General features: G+C 37.8%; 1 protein-coding gene across 1 annotated transcript in view; it reads right to left on the reverse strand.

Annotated features, from left to right (window-relative positions):
* Positions 1–17,919, reverse strand: part of Cubn (cubilin) — a 225,260-nt gene that overhangs the window by 31,998 nt on the left and 175,343 nt on the right. Inside the window, exons 55-59 of the mRNA XM_021155681.2 lie at positions 16,127–16,283; positions 15,465–15,614; positions 11,753–11,953; positions 9,774–9,903; positions 8,224–8,441 (exon numbers count right to left, since the gene is read on the reverse strand). Of these exons, the coding sequence (XP_021011340.1) occupies positions 8,224–8,441; positions 9,774–9,903; positions 11,753–11,953; positions 15,465–15,614; positions 16,127–16,283 (856 nt within the window). The remainder of the gene's footprint in view (positions 1–8,223; positions 8,442–9,773; positions 9,904–11,752; positions 11,954–15,464; positions 15,615–16,126; positions 16,284–17,919) is intronic.

The following is a 17,919-nucleotide window of genomic DNA, read 5'->3' on the forward strand; positions in this document are numbered from 1 at the left end:
GAAGAAGAAGAAGAAGAAGAAGAAGAAGAAGAAGAAGAAGAAAGATGATGATGATGTGTGTATGTGTGTGTGTATTTCTAAATCAAGAAAAATGGAAATCATAGATAAGTCATTTTCAGATGTTATTGCATAACAATATGAATTAATCTCCCAGGAGGACACAGTAATTATGCATGACTGTTTTTCTTCATAGAAAGTATGGATCCCAGTGCGTCTCTGTCAACCTCTCAAGAAAAATTTGCTGGTTAGAGCTGTACTCAGTTGTCAAATAAATACAGAGGCTTATCTAGTTTAATCAACACTACAGACCTCTACAAAGATAAATGTGTCCATTTTATAGAATAGAAGTCCAAGACAGCATAGCTATGCATATTGCCCAAGCCAATTGTTAAGATTAGAAACTGGGTCTGGTACTCCAAAGCCTACACTGAGGTTCAGGACAGCCATTTTCATAGCAAAAGAGAGGTATCATACCAAATTTACAAGGAGATGTTGACTTCTGATTTAGAGTTTGTCAAGCATAGGACCTTGCTAAACTCACTTTTGCATTCTTAAAACCACTGCCCACATAGTAATTAGCTAGGAAATATTATAAAAAAAAACAATGAAGGAGTACATAGAAAACAAATAATGATTAGATGGATCTTTGTCGTCTAGTAAAGGGTTAAAATGATAACTTTTATTATTAAATAATTTTATAATTAAATCTTGATCATAAAGTTGTTGCTTATTATAAAAACACGTATTTATGCACAAGTACACACACATTAGCAAAATGCCTTTTTAGCAATGTTAGCCTATTTTGAAAGCCAATTTTTCTAATTTCCATGCCCTTTTTGACCACATATTTTAGCAGAACAGTAGTAAAAATTTCAACAAAAGATCCAAAATAGTGATTATTTTGCCTAATGGGCAGTCTTTTTTTTTCAAAGGGGAAAATTATGTAATTGTTTTTATTATTTAAATTTAACAAATAAAAATGGACCTAATCCAAAATACAAATATATCTTTGTTTCATTTTATTCATATTACTTATTTCTGCTTAAATAAATATCTCTAAGTACATTAATATTCTGACCTACTGTGAAATCTACTACAGAATTAATAATTTTATCACCAATAATGAATATAGGGCTAGAATGGTGACTCAGCAGTTAAAAGCTGCTGCATCCACTCCAGTAGTGACAAGCGTGACAGGCCCCGAAAACCTGGACACTGTCCCAAGGCGAAAAGTTCACCAAAACTTAGTCTCCTGGAATCGTGGCATCCTGTATAAAGAATTGGGCAGTCTTATTGTAGGAAAATATTTCTTTGCAACAAGTGATGCCAGGTCTGATAAGGAGTTTGACTCTTGGAGTATTCAGTATATTGTCAGTGTACTGTACAGTGTACTGATAGTATAGTATATCAGCAGGTAGAGCACATCCATTAATTTGAAGAATTTAGGACACGTTAATGAGCATACTCCCTCTTTAAAGGGATATGATTTTACTGAATATCGACAATTACAGAAGCAGGAATTTAAAAAGTGGAAAACATTCTGTTTAAAGAGAGCAAGATAAGTAGTCATATGTTACTTGCATGTCTTAAAACATATGATGATATAAAAGTGGAATTTATAAAAATTAGATGTAGTTTTACAATAATGATTTAAATAAGGAAATGAGATGGTTTTGTTTTCATTAATTTGAAACCTCATGCCAAGTATACTGCTGATTTTAATTTTGACTACCCTGGTGGCAGGTACTAGTTGATGGTGACAGAGGTCAATTCTCCGTTGCTCAGAACTTGCTAAGTGTCCTTGACATGTCTCTTAATTCCTTTGTGACTTACTTCCTCCACTTTTAGACTGGACTACTTGACAGGTGTATCAACCAGACTTCCACCATCAGAAAATAGCATCTAAATCCTTTTGTTTTGTCAAATGCTAAGAATGCTAAGGTAAAAACTTTCACTAAATTGAAGCCCATAATTTGGAGCTACTAATTTTTGTTGTACATATTTATTATCCTTTATTATAATATTGATATACTCCCAATAGCTGTGCTTAGTTGTGCTGCCACCTCACTTCTATGCCATGCAAAGCCAGAAGAACAGATGTGATATTTCTCTCCCAACACCAAAAGTAATTTTTGCAACATATATTCATCTCTATACAACATGTATACTTATTATGCTTATAATTACATACTAAATCTCATAAATTTTATTTAAAGTATAATGTTATTTATATAAAGTTTAATAATAGTCATATTTATTTAAATATTATAGCATATACTGTATAACATGTAAATGAAATTGTGAAATGAAATATATAAAGATTATATACTATTTATGATATGTATTTATGATATATGTATAACAAAATGTTCTATTCAGGAATGACAGCCTATAACTTAAAAACAGGTAGACTCAAATGAGAAAATGATCATGGAAAGAATGAATCTAACACAGAGGGAGAGGAAAGCTAACTCTCCTTTTAGGAAACTTTCCAGGGACCTGTCTTTAGCCTTGGCTATTTCTATCAATTGCCCTAGAGGATGCATAGACCAATTAGGAAAGTGTGGGTTTAGGAAATGGTCAAACCTAGTTCAATGTTTGGTTTGACCACAAATTACTTAATCTCTAATAAATACTTATCATTCCCTCCATTGTAAAATATGTTAATTGCTGGCCCATCAGGTAGTCCTGAGGACTGGATGAAGCAATCTAGAGAAGGAGGTGGTTGGTGATGGGCTCTCATTATGTTCTGTGCTTTTGTGACATATTTCTTGTGAGTAAACAGAATATGAAGTTACCAGACCAAGTGAGCAGACTCCTCTCAAGCTAGATCAAAGAGAAAATCAATCCCATAGAACTTTGAATATTTCTGAATGACTCATTGATAGCTAAAGACTGTTTAAATTTTATTGGTTCTATTTTTGCTTTTATGTTCCTGAGAACACTATATCAAAACCAACCCAATGTGGGGAAGGATGATTACAGGAAATTTATGGTTATAATAACTTAACCTGAACATCCAGTTATTGGAGACCATGCTGAGGTACATTTTACGGAGGGTGTGGCTTCAGGCACATCCAATCACTGCTTCTTAGCTCTTTTGATCCTGAATGCTTTTCATCTTATTACCTTATCTGACCACTAATTTCATCACATAGCTTGGTCTCTAAAAAACCATTTGGATATTTGCTGAAGGATAGACATTTACTCTATAGACTCAGGGCAAATGTAGCAGAGGATGGCCTAGTCCATTTCAGGGGCAGGAAAATGTTGATGATAATGGAATATGCTTTTTTTAACTTTCTTTTTTAATGTTAATTTTTTTTATTAGATATTTTCTTCATTTTCATTTCAAATGCTATCTGCTTTCCTGGTTTCCTCTCCAAAAGCCCAATATACCCTCCCCCCACCCTGCTCTCCAACCTACCCACTCCTGCTTCCTGGCCTTGGCATTCCCCTGTACTGGGGCATATAATCTTTGCAAGACCAAGGGCCTCTCCTCCCATTGATGACCTACTAGGCCATCTTCTGCTACATATACAACTAGAGACACATACTCTGGGGGTACTGGTTAGTTCATATTGTTGTTCCTCCTATAGGGTTACAGAACCCTTTAGCTCCTTGGGTACTTTCTCTAGCTCCTTCATTAGGGTCCCTGTGTTCCATCCTATAGATGACTGTGAGCATCCACTTCTGTATTTTCCAGGCACTGGCATAGTCTCACAAAAGATAGCTTTAAAAAAAAAACTTTTATCTTTCTTGCTGATCCAAAATTTAACTCCTGTCCCCTACATGATTCTGTAAGGTTCTGATGAACTATGAAATATCTGGTTTCTTTATCCCATTCATACATTCTAAACTAGGCAAATAGTCTTTTCGCTGAATCCCCAAAGAATAGCCTGAAGATAATCTTGTTAATGTTTAGCTTTTTCTCCAGAGGATAACTAATAACAGTAAAAACTAGAGACTTGCAAAGGGCAGAAATGAGCTTGGTCTAGTTCGATTTAAATGGGTTTACAGTTTCAGTTCATCTCATACTCAGACTTCTTAAAAGGAAGAAAATGACATTAACGGAGCAGATAAATAGCATCCCCTGGTTGCTTTCAAGTCATACCCCATCATCAGTTCTCCAAAAGCTACATGACTAGTGATTTATCAAAATATTCAACTGATAACCCAGCTTTCTGACTACATTTGTGCTTCTCAAAGTCAGGGCAGTTGGCAGCCTTTCTCCAGCTGCTCAGAGGTGCCTAGAGACACATACACATATTCTTAATATCAGTGAATGTTTGAAAGTACATTCTTTTATCATTGGGCTATACAATTTTGAAGTGCCTCTTAGAGTTTAAACTTGACACCAAAACTGGGGAAGATAATATAACTAGAAGCTGAAATCTCAAGGGGGCATTGAGAGTCCTCTCCATTTGTGGAGACCAGATTTTTCACCCCTGGTACTCCAGACTCTCTGCAACCTTTGCCTTTCATATCCCCCTTTAGACATTGGCCATTTTTATACCCTTGCTTACGTCCCTCTACTCCCACTGTCTACTGTTTGCACATTTGAGAGAATTTTCCCCAGAGTATGATAACAGGTCCAGAGACCAAGCACGTGTGATCCACTATTGAATCAGATCCAGTATCTCCAGAAGTGGATGGAAGGGATTCCATTCTCTTCTATGTAAAAATAATTTAACTCTATGAATTGTGAATTAATTTTGAGAATAAACTGAATATAGGTATAATACATATCAGGCACATATAAATGTAATTTCAACTAGTTTAACCAACTAATCTTTAGTTCTTTCACTAACCACTAGTGATAGAGTAACACGTATTTATGTCTGAGGCCTCTGCAAGGCCTTGGGATTTAATCAGAATTTAGCTTCTTCCTTTTTTATTAGATATTTTCTTCATTTACATTTCAAATGCTATCCTGAAAGTCCCCTATACCCTCCACCCACCCTGTTCCCCAACCCACCCACCCACCCACTCCCGATTCCTGGCCCTGGCATTCCCCTGTACTAGGGCATATAATCTTCACAAGACCATGGGCTTCTCCTCCCAGTGATGGCCAACTAGGTCATCCTCTGCTACATATGCAACTAGAGACACAGCTCTGGAGGTACTGGTTAGTTCATATTGTTGTTCCTCCTATAGGGTTCTGATTTAAGCTATAAAATATACTTTAGGATAGCCACGGTATGTTCCAGGATCTGATCTACTTTACCTAGAACAGATTATTAGAGGTGTTAATATTGCAAGCTGATCTCCTTTACTAGGTAAAAATTGAATGTAGAGAGGTTAGGGTTTTTCTAGTGCTCCATCGCAGGCAGTCGTAGCATGATGCATCACCTGCATCCTGGGTGCCTGAATTCTTCCCCTTTGGCCACATTCCTTCCTTTGTTGACCTGTGATTCATTCTGTCCGTGCTAAACATGTGTTTTCTGTATTTATGCCTTCCTCTCACCACAGCTCCAGAGTTTGACCTTGAAGCCACCTGACTCATTCTCTACATGACTCATAAGCCAGGTGAAGGAAGACAGATAGTTGCTTCCATTGTCATTATGTTTGCTGTGATCAGCAGGAGGCCAGGAGCCTGGCATACATCATCCAAAGGAACGGGTGAGATCTCAGAGCCATCTGTGGGCTAATAAAGGATGCACATTCACTCAATCCAGAAAAAAAAAATGTTCATCTTCTTAGATAATTTCAGTTTCATGGATCCTGGAAGCTCAGTACAATCATTCCTAACTTCTCTTCTTTCAGGATCAGCCACCCATGTTTTGTTGACATTAATGCGATTATGAGAACATTTTATGTCCTGGATGGATTCTAGCTCCTGGGTGCTGGCTTTGCCCTCCCTTATTCTCACATTGAACAGAAATGCCACACAAAAGGGAGACTCACTTCATTATCTATTTACTAATTATCCACTATTAATATTTCCCTGTACTTCTCTCTGCCAATGAGAAATACAAATACAAATACAAATACAAATACAAATACAAATACAAATACAAATACAAATGTAGCAAACACTCAAGGAGATGCTACACTAACTGTTGTGTAAATTACTGGCTTTTCAAAAATTAAAGCAGATGTTTATAAATTACTGCCAATTATATAATTTAAACAGCAAAGCTTCAAAAGGTGTATTTAAAGATTTAGTTAATATAAAACTAGACAGAAATATTAAGGGCTACAGTGGTCTCCTCTTTGCTTCTATTTACTTTGGAAAAGTGTTGTTCTCCAGGCAGATTGATACTCTTGGAAATGAGTAGTCAGTCTGGTTCACAGAGCAGTTATCTTCTTATAGAAAAGATGGAGTGGCTTAAATGGATGAGATGAGAAAAGAAGGTGTATGCTTTTAGCCAAGTCTGACCTTTTGGTTTTTTATTATGTTTTAGCAAGTCTGTAATGAATGATTCCAGAGTCCCTAAAACTACAACATTTATTACTTCTTCTTTTCATTCTACATGAAACAACAAAACAAAGCTGAAAGCTACTTAGACTGGTCAGGACACTTAGTTGTTTGGGCTAAAATATCTTCATGAGACCCAATTAAAAATTATAATATGTGAGCTCTCACCCAAAAGCACATGTAATCATTTAAATTATGTCTTGAGCGTCTTCAAGTGAACAATGGCATTTATACAGATAAGAAAGTGGCAAAACTATTCATATGAATCACAGTGGTAGCCCAACACAAGAGAGCCTCTGTGCAAAATTGAAGCATTCAAAGGAAAGTGGGCTTTCCTTTTAAAATAGCCTTCTGTGTTTTACATGTCACTTCACTTATACCATTCTAGTGAGGCCTCACACTGTGTCTTATGAGACCTGCTTTCAAGTTATTGTCATGACAACTAAGAAAGGTAGGTGGCAAAAGGTCTTTATGATACAATTGTCAGAATTTATGAGGAGCTTATAAGAGATAAATGTCTGCCTGATCACTCCCTTCCAGAGCTGTTTTAAGGAGGCTGGAGAGATGGCTCAGCAGCCAAGATCTCTTGCTGCTCAGCCATAAGAACTCAAGAAGCAGAATTTGGATCCCAGCACTAACATGGTCCAGCTCACAGATACCCATAACTGCATCTCCAAATCTCCAAATACCTTCTTCCTTCTTCTAGCCTCTGTGGACATCTGCATACACATGTGCATATTTACTCACACAAGCACATGCATAGAGTCATCTGCACATAGATAAATTAAATAAATCTTTAAAATAAATTCAGGAAAGCATAACAGAGAAAAGAAAATGTTTGAAATGTTCTTTTTTTTCAGGTCACAGGGATGGAGGTGAATGGACCGAGTGAAGGATGGAAATAAGAGCCCAGATGATTTATTGAGGGAAATTCCTCACATCCTTTCTGCATCTTCTCAGAGTATGGGGTTTGTCTGAGGATCCATTAGATCTCAGAACATTAATCACATCAATATTCAAGGAAAAGTAAAAACACTTTGCAGAGTCAAATAGAAATTATACGATTGAAGCAATTAGTGCAAACAGAGACCTGATTAACTGCCTTTTATTTTAAATGATGGGTGTTCCTGTATTAATCTTAGGTAGATAATTATCTTTCATGTACAGTAACCATGAGCTTGGCTCTTGTTTTTAGTTTGTCCCCACACTTAGTCATCCTTGCCATCTCACATGACTCTGAGACCACCATTTCCAGACCAAATGCCTTTTCAGCTACCTCCTAGATATCTCTGCTGAAGTGTCTGGCAGGCCTGCCAGATACAAATATGGCAAACTAAATACAACACACTTTCTGGAAAATATAGACTAAGGTATCACTGGTCAACAAATTTCACATAAGACTTCATTCTCAACTTACATCCCCTAGTAGTGTCCCATCAAGCTTTGGATGCATTTTGCCTTCTAAAGACCTTTGGGGGCTTTGGTACTTTCTATACCTCCATTTCCACGTGTGGCAGTCAAAGCCTTCTATCAAGACCTCTGTACTAAGTTCTTTTCCTAGGTTCTTGAAGCACTCCTTTTTTTTTTTTTTTTTTTTTTTTTTTACAGTCATAAAGTCAGTGCTTAGAATTCCCAAGACTCTTTACTGAAGAATAAATGGACCATAGCCAATGAGGCCTTCTGTTTGGGCCTCCTATACGTTTATAGGAAGATCAACTGTGTTTAGCTGGGGGCAGGAGTAATTTTTAAAAGCACAAAAGAAGAAGTCACCAGAAAAAGACTTTCACATCTCATATGCTCACCTATTGTCTCCCGGAAAGATACTTTCCAACCTCTTGCTGTTTGAGAAGAATCTGTCTTGAACAGCAGGGTCAGGCTGTTATTGGTGCTCTTAATAACTTGTGGAAGTGTGGAACCACAGAACTTTCCAATAGATCGATTTCCAATGCTGGGACCATCGAAAACCTCCAGGTAATCATGTGAGCAAAGGTTGGAGGGAACAATCTCAAAATCATTGAACCTGTAAAGGGTACCCCGGTTAGTACTTATGTCTTATTTTGTGCCCATTAAACCATACCTGTAGTTCTTATAAAAGAAGAATGAAAAACCTGACAACACAGTACTCAAGCTTCTCTTGGAAAGGAATCTTGTAAATAAGGTATTACTGATGGACTGAAGCCAGTATATTTTAGGTAGCTATTATAACTAATAACTGTGGTAGAAACTGGGGATATAAAAATGAATAAGATACAGTTTTCTGCTTCAAGATAATCTGGGCCTATGTTCAACAGAGTTCAATTTTTAGATATCACAATTCCATGTCTACATAATGTGCTTTGATCATATTTTTGATCCTCACTCATCCTCACTATTGTCTCTCACCTACTACCTCCATGTCCTGTTTTGATGTGTTCTACCACATTTAAAGCATGGATGGAGGTTAGCATTTTAGCACTGGCAATTGTATCTTAAAGAAACCTGAACCCTTTCAGCATATCTTACCTGTCTATAGCTCCTAACATCAAGTTTGACAAGCTGGTCCATGTTATTACCTCAATAACATGCTAGATACTTTCAGTCTCTCTTAAAATATATTATTCCTTTTTTTTCTTGTATTGTATGATGAGTGACAGTATTGTTTGATTCTTTATAAGAAAAATGCTAAGAAAAGTGGAAGAAATTCTGGTTTCATATAGTTTGGTTGTGGTCCTTCCAGTCTCTTTTCTCCTTCTTCTAAACAACAATTTAGAGTTGCTTTGATTAACAAATAAAAATAAACTTTATGGGATTAAGTTTATCTTCAGGAGAAAAGAGGTGGTAAAAGTTATTTAGGACATTGGCTTTGGGAGACAGTAAATGAGAATCCAGATTTTTATTCTTCATTTAAATATATTACCTTCGAGAAGACCTTTTGAGACACATATACAAGTACACATGTATATTTCTCATGACAGTTTTAACAGTACAATAAAACATTCAAGTAAAGTGTTGAACAAAGCTTCTCATGTATAGGAAATGTCTAACAAATGGCAACTCTTTGTCCTAACCCTTTATGTCCTCTTTGGTTTTAAGAGGGGCTTGTAACTTGACAGCTATTGTAAAATACCCCTTCACAACTGTTGAGGAATAACAAGGACTGTTTTAACTGGTGAAGCTTCTATTTTCACCCCAGTCTCTACTGGAACAGGTGTAGGGTGTAGGCTTTACTGCCATGTGGGACCCCTCTGCTTTTCTCTAGATTCCAGCTAAGCCACCATGAGAACTCATAGTCTCTGTCAGCAAGGTAGCTTTCCTGTGAACAGAGCTGAAGGGATTTTCTTAAGTAGAACCCCCCCCCCTTTTTATCACTTACCGAAGTAGTATTAATCTGTTGTTTCTAACGTGCAGACTGTAGACACAGTAGACATTGTTGGGGTAGTTGGTGTATGAGAAGGAAGGACTCTTAAGGACTCCATAGGTTCCACTGTAGATTCCACCACAGTCTGGCACAGAAGACAAAGGTACAGAGGGTGCTTATTACTCACAACATAGGCAAGTCATTTGGGGATAATCTAAGCTATTGTTTACTGTCTCCTAACAGAACTCACTCATATTGATTGTTTTTCAGATGACCTAAACCTCCTTCATTGTGTTTATAAATAAATTTGACTTCTCCAGGGAAGAGAAATGTAGAAGAATATTTTAAGGCACATGAAGGTAATAAATCCAAGACAAACCATGTGAGAGCAACAAGAAGGAAGACTTCATGTGTTGGGATGTGTCTGTCCCTTCACTCTAAGTGACAGGTTGACAGAGATATGACATGGCAAGAGGATGATCAAAGACAGCAGGCAGAACCCTACTTGTGCTCTCTTCATAGGGAAGATGGCTTGTGTTCAAAAAGCATGAGGATTTTTGGTCCACTCTCTGCTCTAACTCCAGCCATTAGCAGCCCTTTGCTAAACGGCATAATCAACAATGTAATCACTATGATAATAATGTTCCAATATTACTATTAAGGTATTGTTTTTACATAGATTTTATCTAGGAAGAATCAGATATTCCCAACTAATGCTGTTTTTCTTGTGAGCATGTTTATTTGTTTTATGATACTAAAATTATAGGATGCTTGTACATTTTGATTATGTTTCTATGGTTACCAATGAACACACTCTACTAACATAGCTCCAAGATTAGACAAAATTTGTGGCTGTTATTTAAGGCTTTTGCTTATTTGGTTTTGCCTCAACTCTGCCCATATACTGGGCAAAATCTTTTCTGTGCCAAAAGTCTTTATGCATTCAGACCCCTGGATACAGCTCATGAATTAAATGTCAGCCTGCGTAGCAAGTGCTCTATTTTACTTGAGGTTAATTACATGGTCCTTAAACGTTTATCAGTGCCCAAACAATGTCCATCTCCACACATTGCCATTATTTGAAGCCAGTAGTAATGATATTCTTAAAATAAGACTCAAAGGGGGATTGAACCGTGTTCATTATACTTTAGGAAACTAAAGGGTAAAAGAGCAGAATATACATCAAGGGCTTAATTATCCAAATTATTCAATTAGTTAATTAGTTAACTAAAAGAATAAAGCAAATCCTTTCTCTTCATCCAAGAGCATGAGAGAAGACGCATTTTATTCTGTTGGTGCAGAAAAAGCATCGGAGAATCATGCTTTTTAGTAACTGAGGGTCAGGAACTAGACACCAGCTACTAAGAACAAATCATAAGACTCTTTTCATGGAGAAATACATGTCTGTATTCTCTGTAGATGGAAGAAGTACTATATTTGAAGAGAGACTACTTTATTTCCTACCGGTAGCCATTCATGTGGTTAAGCAAATACAGATCAAACTCAGGAATGGTTTTGTGTGCCTGTTTCACTGAAGTCACCATGTAGGATAAGGTTCTGTCACAAAAACAATCTCAATTCTCAGTTTTATGTTCATAGGGTAATTTTAGCCAAATTTCAGGGGGAAATGTCAATTTTTATTTTATTTTAAAAAAATGTTTTAAAATGTATGCACATATGTATATGTCTGCTGGTCTCTGTATTATATGCATATAATACTCACAGAGGAATGAAAAGGGCATTTAAGCTGCCATGTGAGTGGTGGGAACCAAACTCAGGTCCCCTGAAAGAGAGCAGCAAGTGCTTTTAGCCACAGAGCTAAAATATTTTTAAAGAAAAATACCTACTTTTGTACCATGTGCCTAGTTAATCATATTTAGCCCTAATGTTTCTTAACCTTCAAGCTGGTGATATATGATGAATAATAACAAAAACGGCATATGTTTATTACACAATGCAAGAAAATTCCAAAGGACAGCAGCATGGTTACTCACTGGTGACTCTGTAGGAAATCTTGAACCCAAAGTCTGTGGTATATGCATCAGAATAGAAGTTGAGCAGCACTGGGCCATCCATGGTGAGGGGACGCAAGGTTTCAGAACCACATATGGTCACGAGAGGAGTGGAAGAGAGGTTGTGACCTTTGATGATATGCAAGCCATCGTAATCACAGGTTCCCGTGATAGCTGAGCGATCTACATAGAGTACACAACAACTGGCATCAGAACAGAAATGCAGACAAAATACTATGATTCTGTAACTGATCCAGAAATTACAAACACAATTAGGAAGTGGTTTTCTATTTGTAACTTCAGCTCCACATGGAGTATTTCTCCAAGAGACAAAACATGGGCAGACAAGAGAAAGCAGACGGAATTCCATAATAATAAATTCAGTTGTTACTCAGAATTCCGTTTCTGTATAGAACCATTCTGTTTACCCAGGAATTATCAACCAGAGGCAACTTGTCTCCCAGGGGATATGTGTTGTGATATCTGAAGACAAGTTTGGCTGTCTGTGGCCTCCCTTCCCCCAGCCTGGAACCTGCTTGCTCAAGGGTGGAGCTAACTGCTCATTCGTCCGGCCACGCCTACTGCTGGAACCTGCCTTTGCTGCCTGGAGGCACACACGTGTTCGTCCTGCTACTGGACCCTGAGTTACTTGGCGGGATATTGGGTTCCCTCCCCCTTCCTTTATAACTGAGTGTCTGGAAATAGTAAAATTGAGCCTTGAACAGAATGTATGTTGTCTTGGCTCCATTCTTTCTTCCGCCCCGTCTAGATTCCTCTCTTTTCAGCCTGAACTGCCATTCTCAGTTGAACCGTTCGTGTTGTGGACTGCGGGCAGGCCGCAACAGCTGTCACCTTGGAGAATGGGATAGAGGACAGGGAAGCTTTGAAACAGGCTTGAACACGCATGGGACCATACCCAAATACTGAGACCTCCTGCCACAAAACAAACAAACAAACCCCAAAAACCATGCAGTCCACAATGTCAACATTGCTGCTCCTAAGAAAACGTTTACACAGAACCTGGATACAGGTGAGAGTGACTATGAGCAGAATCTGAAGAATCCCTTGATATTTCCTGACAACCATTCCTGATGTTCACGCAGAACATCAATTTCAGGGCTTTAGTGATTGTAGATAGCTCTCTAAAACATTTTACTAATGTACTCGTTAAGTTTTAATGGAAAAATTACCACTTCATGTTCAGTCAAAGCCTGAACCTTGGGTCAATAAATTCAGTATTCTTGTAACTAAACATATTGTAAAAGATGCATCATTGTACAAAAATATTTGAAGTTTCTTATTTGTTAGAACAAACTTGTAGAGTTTGAGTTACTAGAGATGAGGTCCCAGTTCTATATTCTGAGCATCCTATGGAGAGATCTGTGTCCATTGGCAACCAATCCCTATCTATCTGAACTGTGGTCCTGGCCCCATGAGACTACTTTCTCTGTGTGTGATTTCTTTATTTTAGACTATTCTCACAAATGAAATCACAGAATATGCAATGTTTTGTGTTTGGTTTGTTTTATTCAGTCAACCACATTGACTATAAAAATTTCTTTAGCTAGCAAAAATGTATAAGATTGTTAAACTGACAGTCACACAATTCCGGGAAACATTACCAATTCTGGATTTGATTCTGCGTCTCAATATTAGGTTAATGTGCCTGATTTTTTTTTTATGAATCCTCTAAGACTTGAAAATACAGAAATATATTAATGTAATTACAGATTAATTGAAGTTTATAAATAGCTGATTTGTGAGGAAGTATGACTATGACCGTGAGTAGGTGAAAACACACACCAACTTGAAGGGATTTCTATCCTTGTTTTCACTAAACATTTAGTGTGTAGTAGCAGCCACAGCCTGACTCACACTAGCAACCTTACTGGACAAACAGCCCTGTCCTTGGAGTTGAGAAATGAGCAGAGCAGTGTGTGTGCTTAGAAACGTTGCCACTGAGGAATCTGAACATGGGAGATAATGTTCACAGAACACATATGAAAGGATATCCCATGGTGCTATTTCATGAAAGTTGAGCAGATCCTAATCTTATCCACCCACTGACTTATTCAATATGGACTGGGTGCCCATTCTGACTTGTAGGATCACTTCTCTCATTGGTTAATTTACAGAGATTGTAGATAGGTGTTTACATGCATGTGTACTGAGAATAGATGCAAACGAATACATTAAAAGCTATGGGCCTGGCCTGATGGCACAGGCCTGGAATCCCAGCTACTTGGGAGTCTGAGGAGACATTTTGCAAGTTTGAGGCCAACCAAGTCAATAGAGCAAGTTCATGGCCAATGTGAGTAGTTTAGCCAGACTCTATCTCAAAAGAAAAAGTGAAATAGGCCTGGGCACATATCTTAGTGGTAGATCACTTGCCAAGCTTGGTGTACATCCATCCCTCAGTCCAATCACCTGTGCTTGAAAAATAAGATGCTCTGTTAAAATGTAACAGGCTTCAGATGCATTTTCTTTAAGCAATTTATGTGGTGCCTATGATTTTAAAGTTACTGTATTTTTTTTTTTCAGTTCTGCCTGGAATATATAAAATGGTACTGGTATTCTTTAAAAAAGAGAGGAAGCCAGGCCTATGACCTCAGCTTCCCTGCAGACTGAAGCAGGAGTAATAGGCATGCTTGATTTACATCAAAATTCAAGACCAGCTTGGACAACTTAATAAGACCCTGTTTCACAATAAAACATAACAGGGTGTGGCTACAGCTTGGTTGTAGAGTGCTTGCTGCTCATGCATTAGGGTCCCAAGTTCAGTCCTCAGTATGGAGATAAAAGGATGTAATTTTATTTCCACTTCCATTACATTTCAGAAGATAAGGTTTTAGACCACTCTGCCTACATTTCTCCCATTAACTGCTTGATTATTTGTAGTTTGCTTGAGATAAACTGAATCCGTGGATATTATCAAAAGATAAGAGCTGAGTAATGGTAGATACATGGGTATGTAAATTGGTTCAGCCATTATGGAAAAGAGAGCTGTCTCGAAAAATTAAAAATTGACTTAAGATGTTATCCAGTAACTCTACTCCTAGGCACACACCCCGAGGAAATGAAGATCGATCTATCCTTCCATGTTTGTTCCATGATTATCCATAATAGCCAAGATATGAAGCCAACCCAAATGTCCTTTGCCTGGTGAATCAAGAGAATGACACAGACAGACAGATGAAAGAACACAACAGAATACTGTCCTGTCCTTACAAAGGAGGACATACTGTAGTTGGTTACAACATGAATAGATTTCCAAGCATTATGCTAAATGAAAGAAACCAGACACAGAAAAACTGCCCACATTCCCATTTCTCTGTGAAATCTAACAAAGCTGAACTTGTAGAGCAGAACACTGGTTACTAAATGTAAGGAAGGGAAGATATCTATCAAAGGTCACAGTACTTAACCTTATTGTGAAAAAATAATAACTTCAGAAAATCTTCTGTAGAGCCTGGAGATTATATTAAGAATGCATTATATACTTTAATATTGCTAAGAGAATAGATTACATATTTTCACAATCAAGACATTTTAAATATGTTAGTAGATATTTTAACTAGCTTCACATAGCCACAACCTATCCCTTTACCAAAACCTTTATTAAAGCCCTGTGTCAACACTGTAGATATATGATTTTTATTGGTTAACACTACTTTTTGGGGAAGAATGAATATACCTTCCAAATGAAAGGACACAAAAGTCAGGATGACCAGAGACTGAGGTGCAACATCTATGTAGTAGTTACAGTTCATGTTGTTGTCATAGTGCTTTGGGAAGTTTGGAGAGACGATGTCACCTGTAGACCTGTTGAATGTACGTCCACATCCTACAGGAGAATAAAAACCATCATCAGGATATTCATTATCACCTGTAGTGCCTATTTCATAAAAGATATACTTCCATTTTATGAAGTCTCTAGAGATACTAGAGACTTCAAATGGAAGAAGAGCACTAAGAGGAGTCTTTGATTCATAAGTCAACATGTGCACAAAATAAAAACATTTTAGAATATCATGAGGATGCTAAGTAGATATTTTGCCACACAATACACTTCAAATCTCATAATGTTTTAAGAAGATGAATTATCAAAGATTAAATATAGTTCACGTAAAGAAAGAACACAGATGACAACCTCTGAACTAATTTCACATTCCAATTTTCCCTGCCTTTGCCTTATGAAGATGCAGGCATGGACAGCCATGCCTGTATCTGACTAACTATAAGGAAGGCTATTCCTTCAGAATGAGTTGGCTTTCCAATGTTTCTTCTCTATCAAGCCAATCTTGATGTGGCTCTTCTGCTATTCCCCATCCTTCCTCAACAGTGTAAGTTACTTACGGCTAATGAAGGATGCAGAGAAGCCCTGGGCTGGCATCTCCTCAGATTGGAAGACAGCAGTGAAAATGTTTCCTAATGTGACAATGGGACTTGGAGCCACATTCCCACAGCTTGTGGCTAACAGGGTATCGTTGGTCTCCAACGTTCCTTCCCAGACCTGTTGGGGTCAAAACATGACTTGGTACTAACAGTTTTCACCTGTCAATATTTTACCATGTTTAGGCTTGAAAATAACTATATTCAATAAAAAACCCATAAGATTAAATAAGTCACATACAATCTGGAATTTTTTTTTTAGAATAATTTTTAAACCTGGCTTTTGAGTGGCTTCTCTCATTTTGGTTGCCGTAAGAAGATTGTGTCTAATTCTGTAGAGCTGGGCAGAGAGGTTTTAAGGACTGATCCAGTTACTTCTGATTGTTCTATTTTAGGTGAACTGGCCTTCTAAAGGCATTTGGCCATGAAAGCCATCTTATTTGGTTTGGTAGGAAGTGACTGAAGAAAATGAGCCAAGGATGCTCTACATACAAGGATGCTATACATAGTACCTTCTAAAGATCTCAGGGGCTGCAGGAATATCCCGATGTCTCTTAACTCAACCCTATGTGATACTGGTGATTTGTGTTTAAACTTTTGATTTTTGTCAGCCTTGCAATAAGTTTAATCAATTTTATTGGTTTTTTTACATCATATTCCTATTGTTAAATTCGTGGATTTTTATTGTAATCACTATTTTCTTGACTGTTGGCTTTGACTTTATTTTAAAATGCACACAAAGTCTTTAATGTTATCAATTCACGTTTCAACAGAGTTTTTGCCATAATCTATATACTTGATTAGTCTTATTTTCATTGATTCCCTTCTGTGTGCTTTTGAACATCCTCTGAGACTTCATCTTTGACCCATGGGTTATTTTAAGGGCTTAATGTATTTAGAGATTTGAGGAGGTCTTCTTTGCCAAAATCCTCTCTGAATTTTCACGCCTGATCAATGGCAGTAACGAAAGATTTCCCTACCAAGCCCTGTGTGCAACTTCTTCCTACAACTTTTGCACAGCCAACGTGTTCCAGTCTCTGAAGTGAGTTGCTATAGTGGGCTCAGGCCCTGGTGGCCAAGTACACTCTACCACATAGGTGCATTCCTAGGGTAGGCACCTTCTCTGCGAGGTCTCTTTTTCAGCAGCCCCCAGCCGGAGGCATTCTCAGGCACCTTTACAAATATCTCTCTGTGAGGAGAAGGGAGGAAGTTGAAAGTAGATGCTCACAGCCATCTATGGGACTGACCACAGGGTACCCAATGAAGGAGCTAGAGAAAAGACCCAAGGAGTTGAGGGGGTTTGAAGCCCCATAGAAGGAACAACAATATGAATTGATCAGTACCCCCAGAGCTCCCAGGGACTAAACCACCAACCAAAGAGTACACATGGAAGGACTCATGGCTCCAGCTGCATATGTAGCAGAGGATGGCCTAGTCAGTTATCAATGGGAGGACAGACCCTTGGCTCTGTGAAGGCTCTATGCCCCAGTGTAGGGGAATGCCAGGGCTAGGAAGTGGGAGTGGATGGGCTGGTAAGCAGTGGGGGGGGGGAGGGCTAGATTGGGGTGGGTAATGTTTGGAGGGGAAACTAGGAGAGGGGATAACATTTGAAATGTAAATAAAGAAAATATCCAATAAAGTAAAAAAAAAAAGAGAAAGAAACAAAGAGAGAGAGAGAGAGAGAGAAAGAGAGAGAGAAGGAAAGAAAGAAAGAAAGAAAGAAAGAAAGAAAGAAAGAAAAGAAAAGAAAAGAAAAG

This window comes from Mus caroli, chromosome 2 (genome assembly GCF_900094665.2).
Source record: "Mus caroli chromosome 2, CAROLI_EIJ_v1.1, whole genome shotgun sequence".
Taxonomy (NCBI): Eukaryota; Metazoa; Chordata; class Mammalia; order Rodentia; family Muridae; genus Mus; species Mus caroli.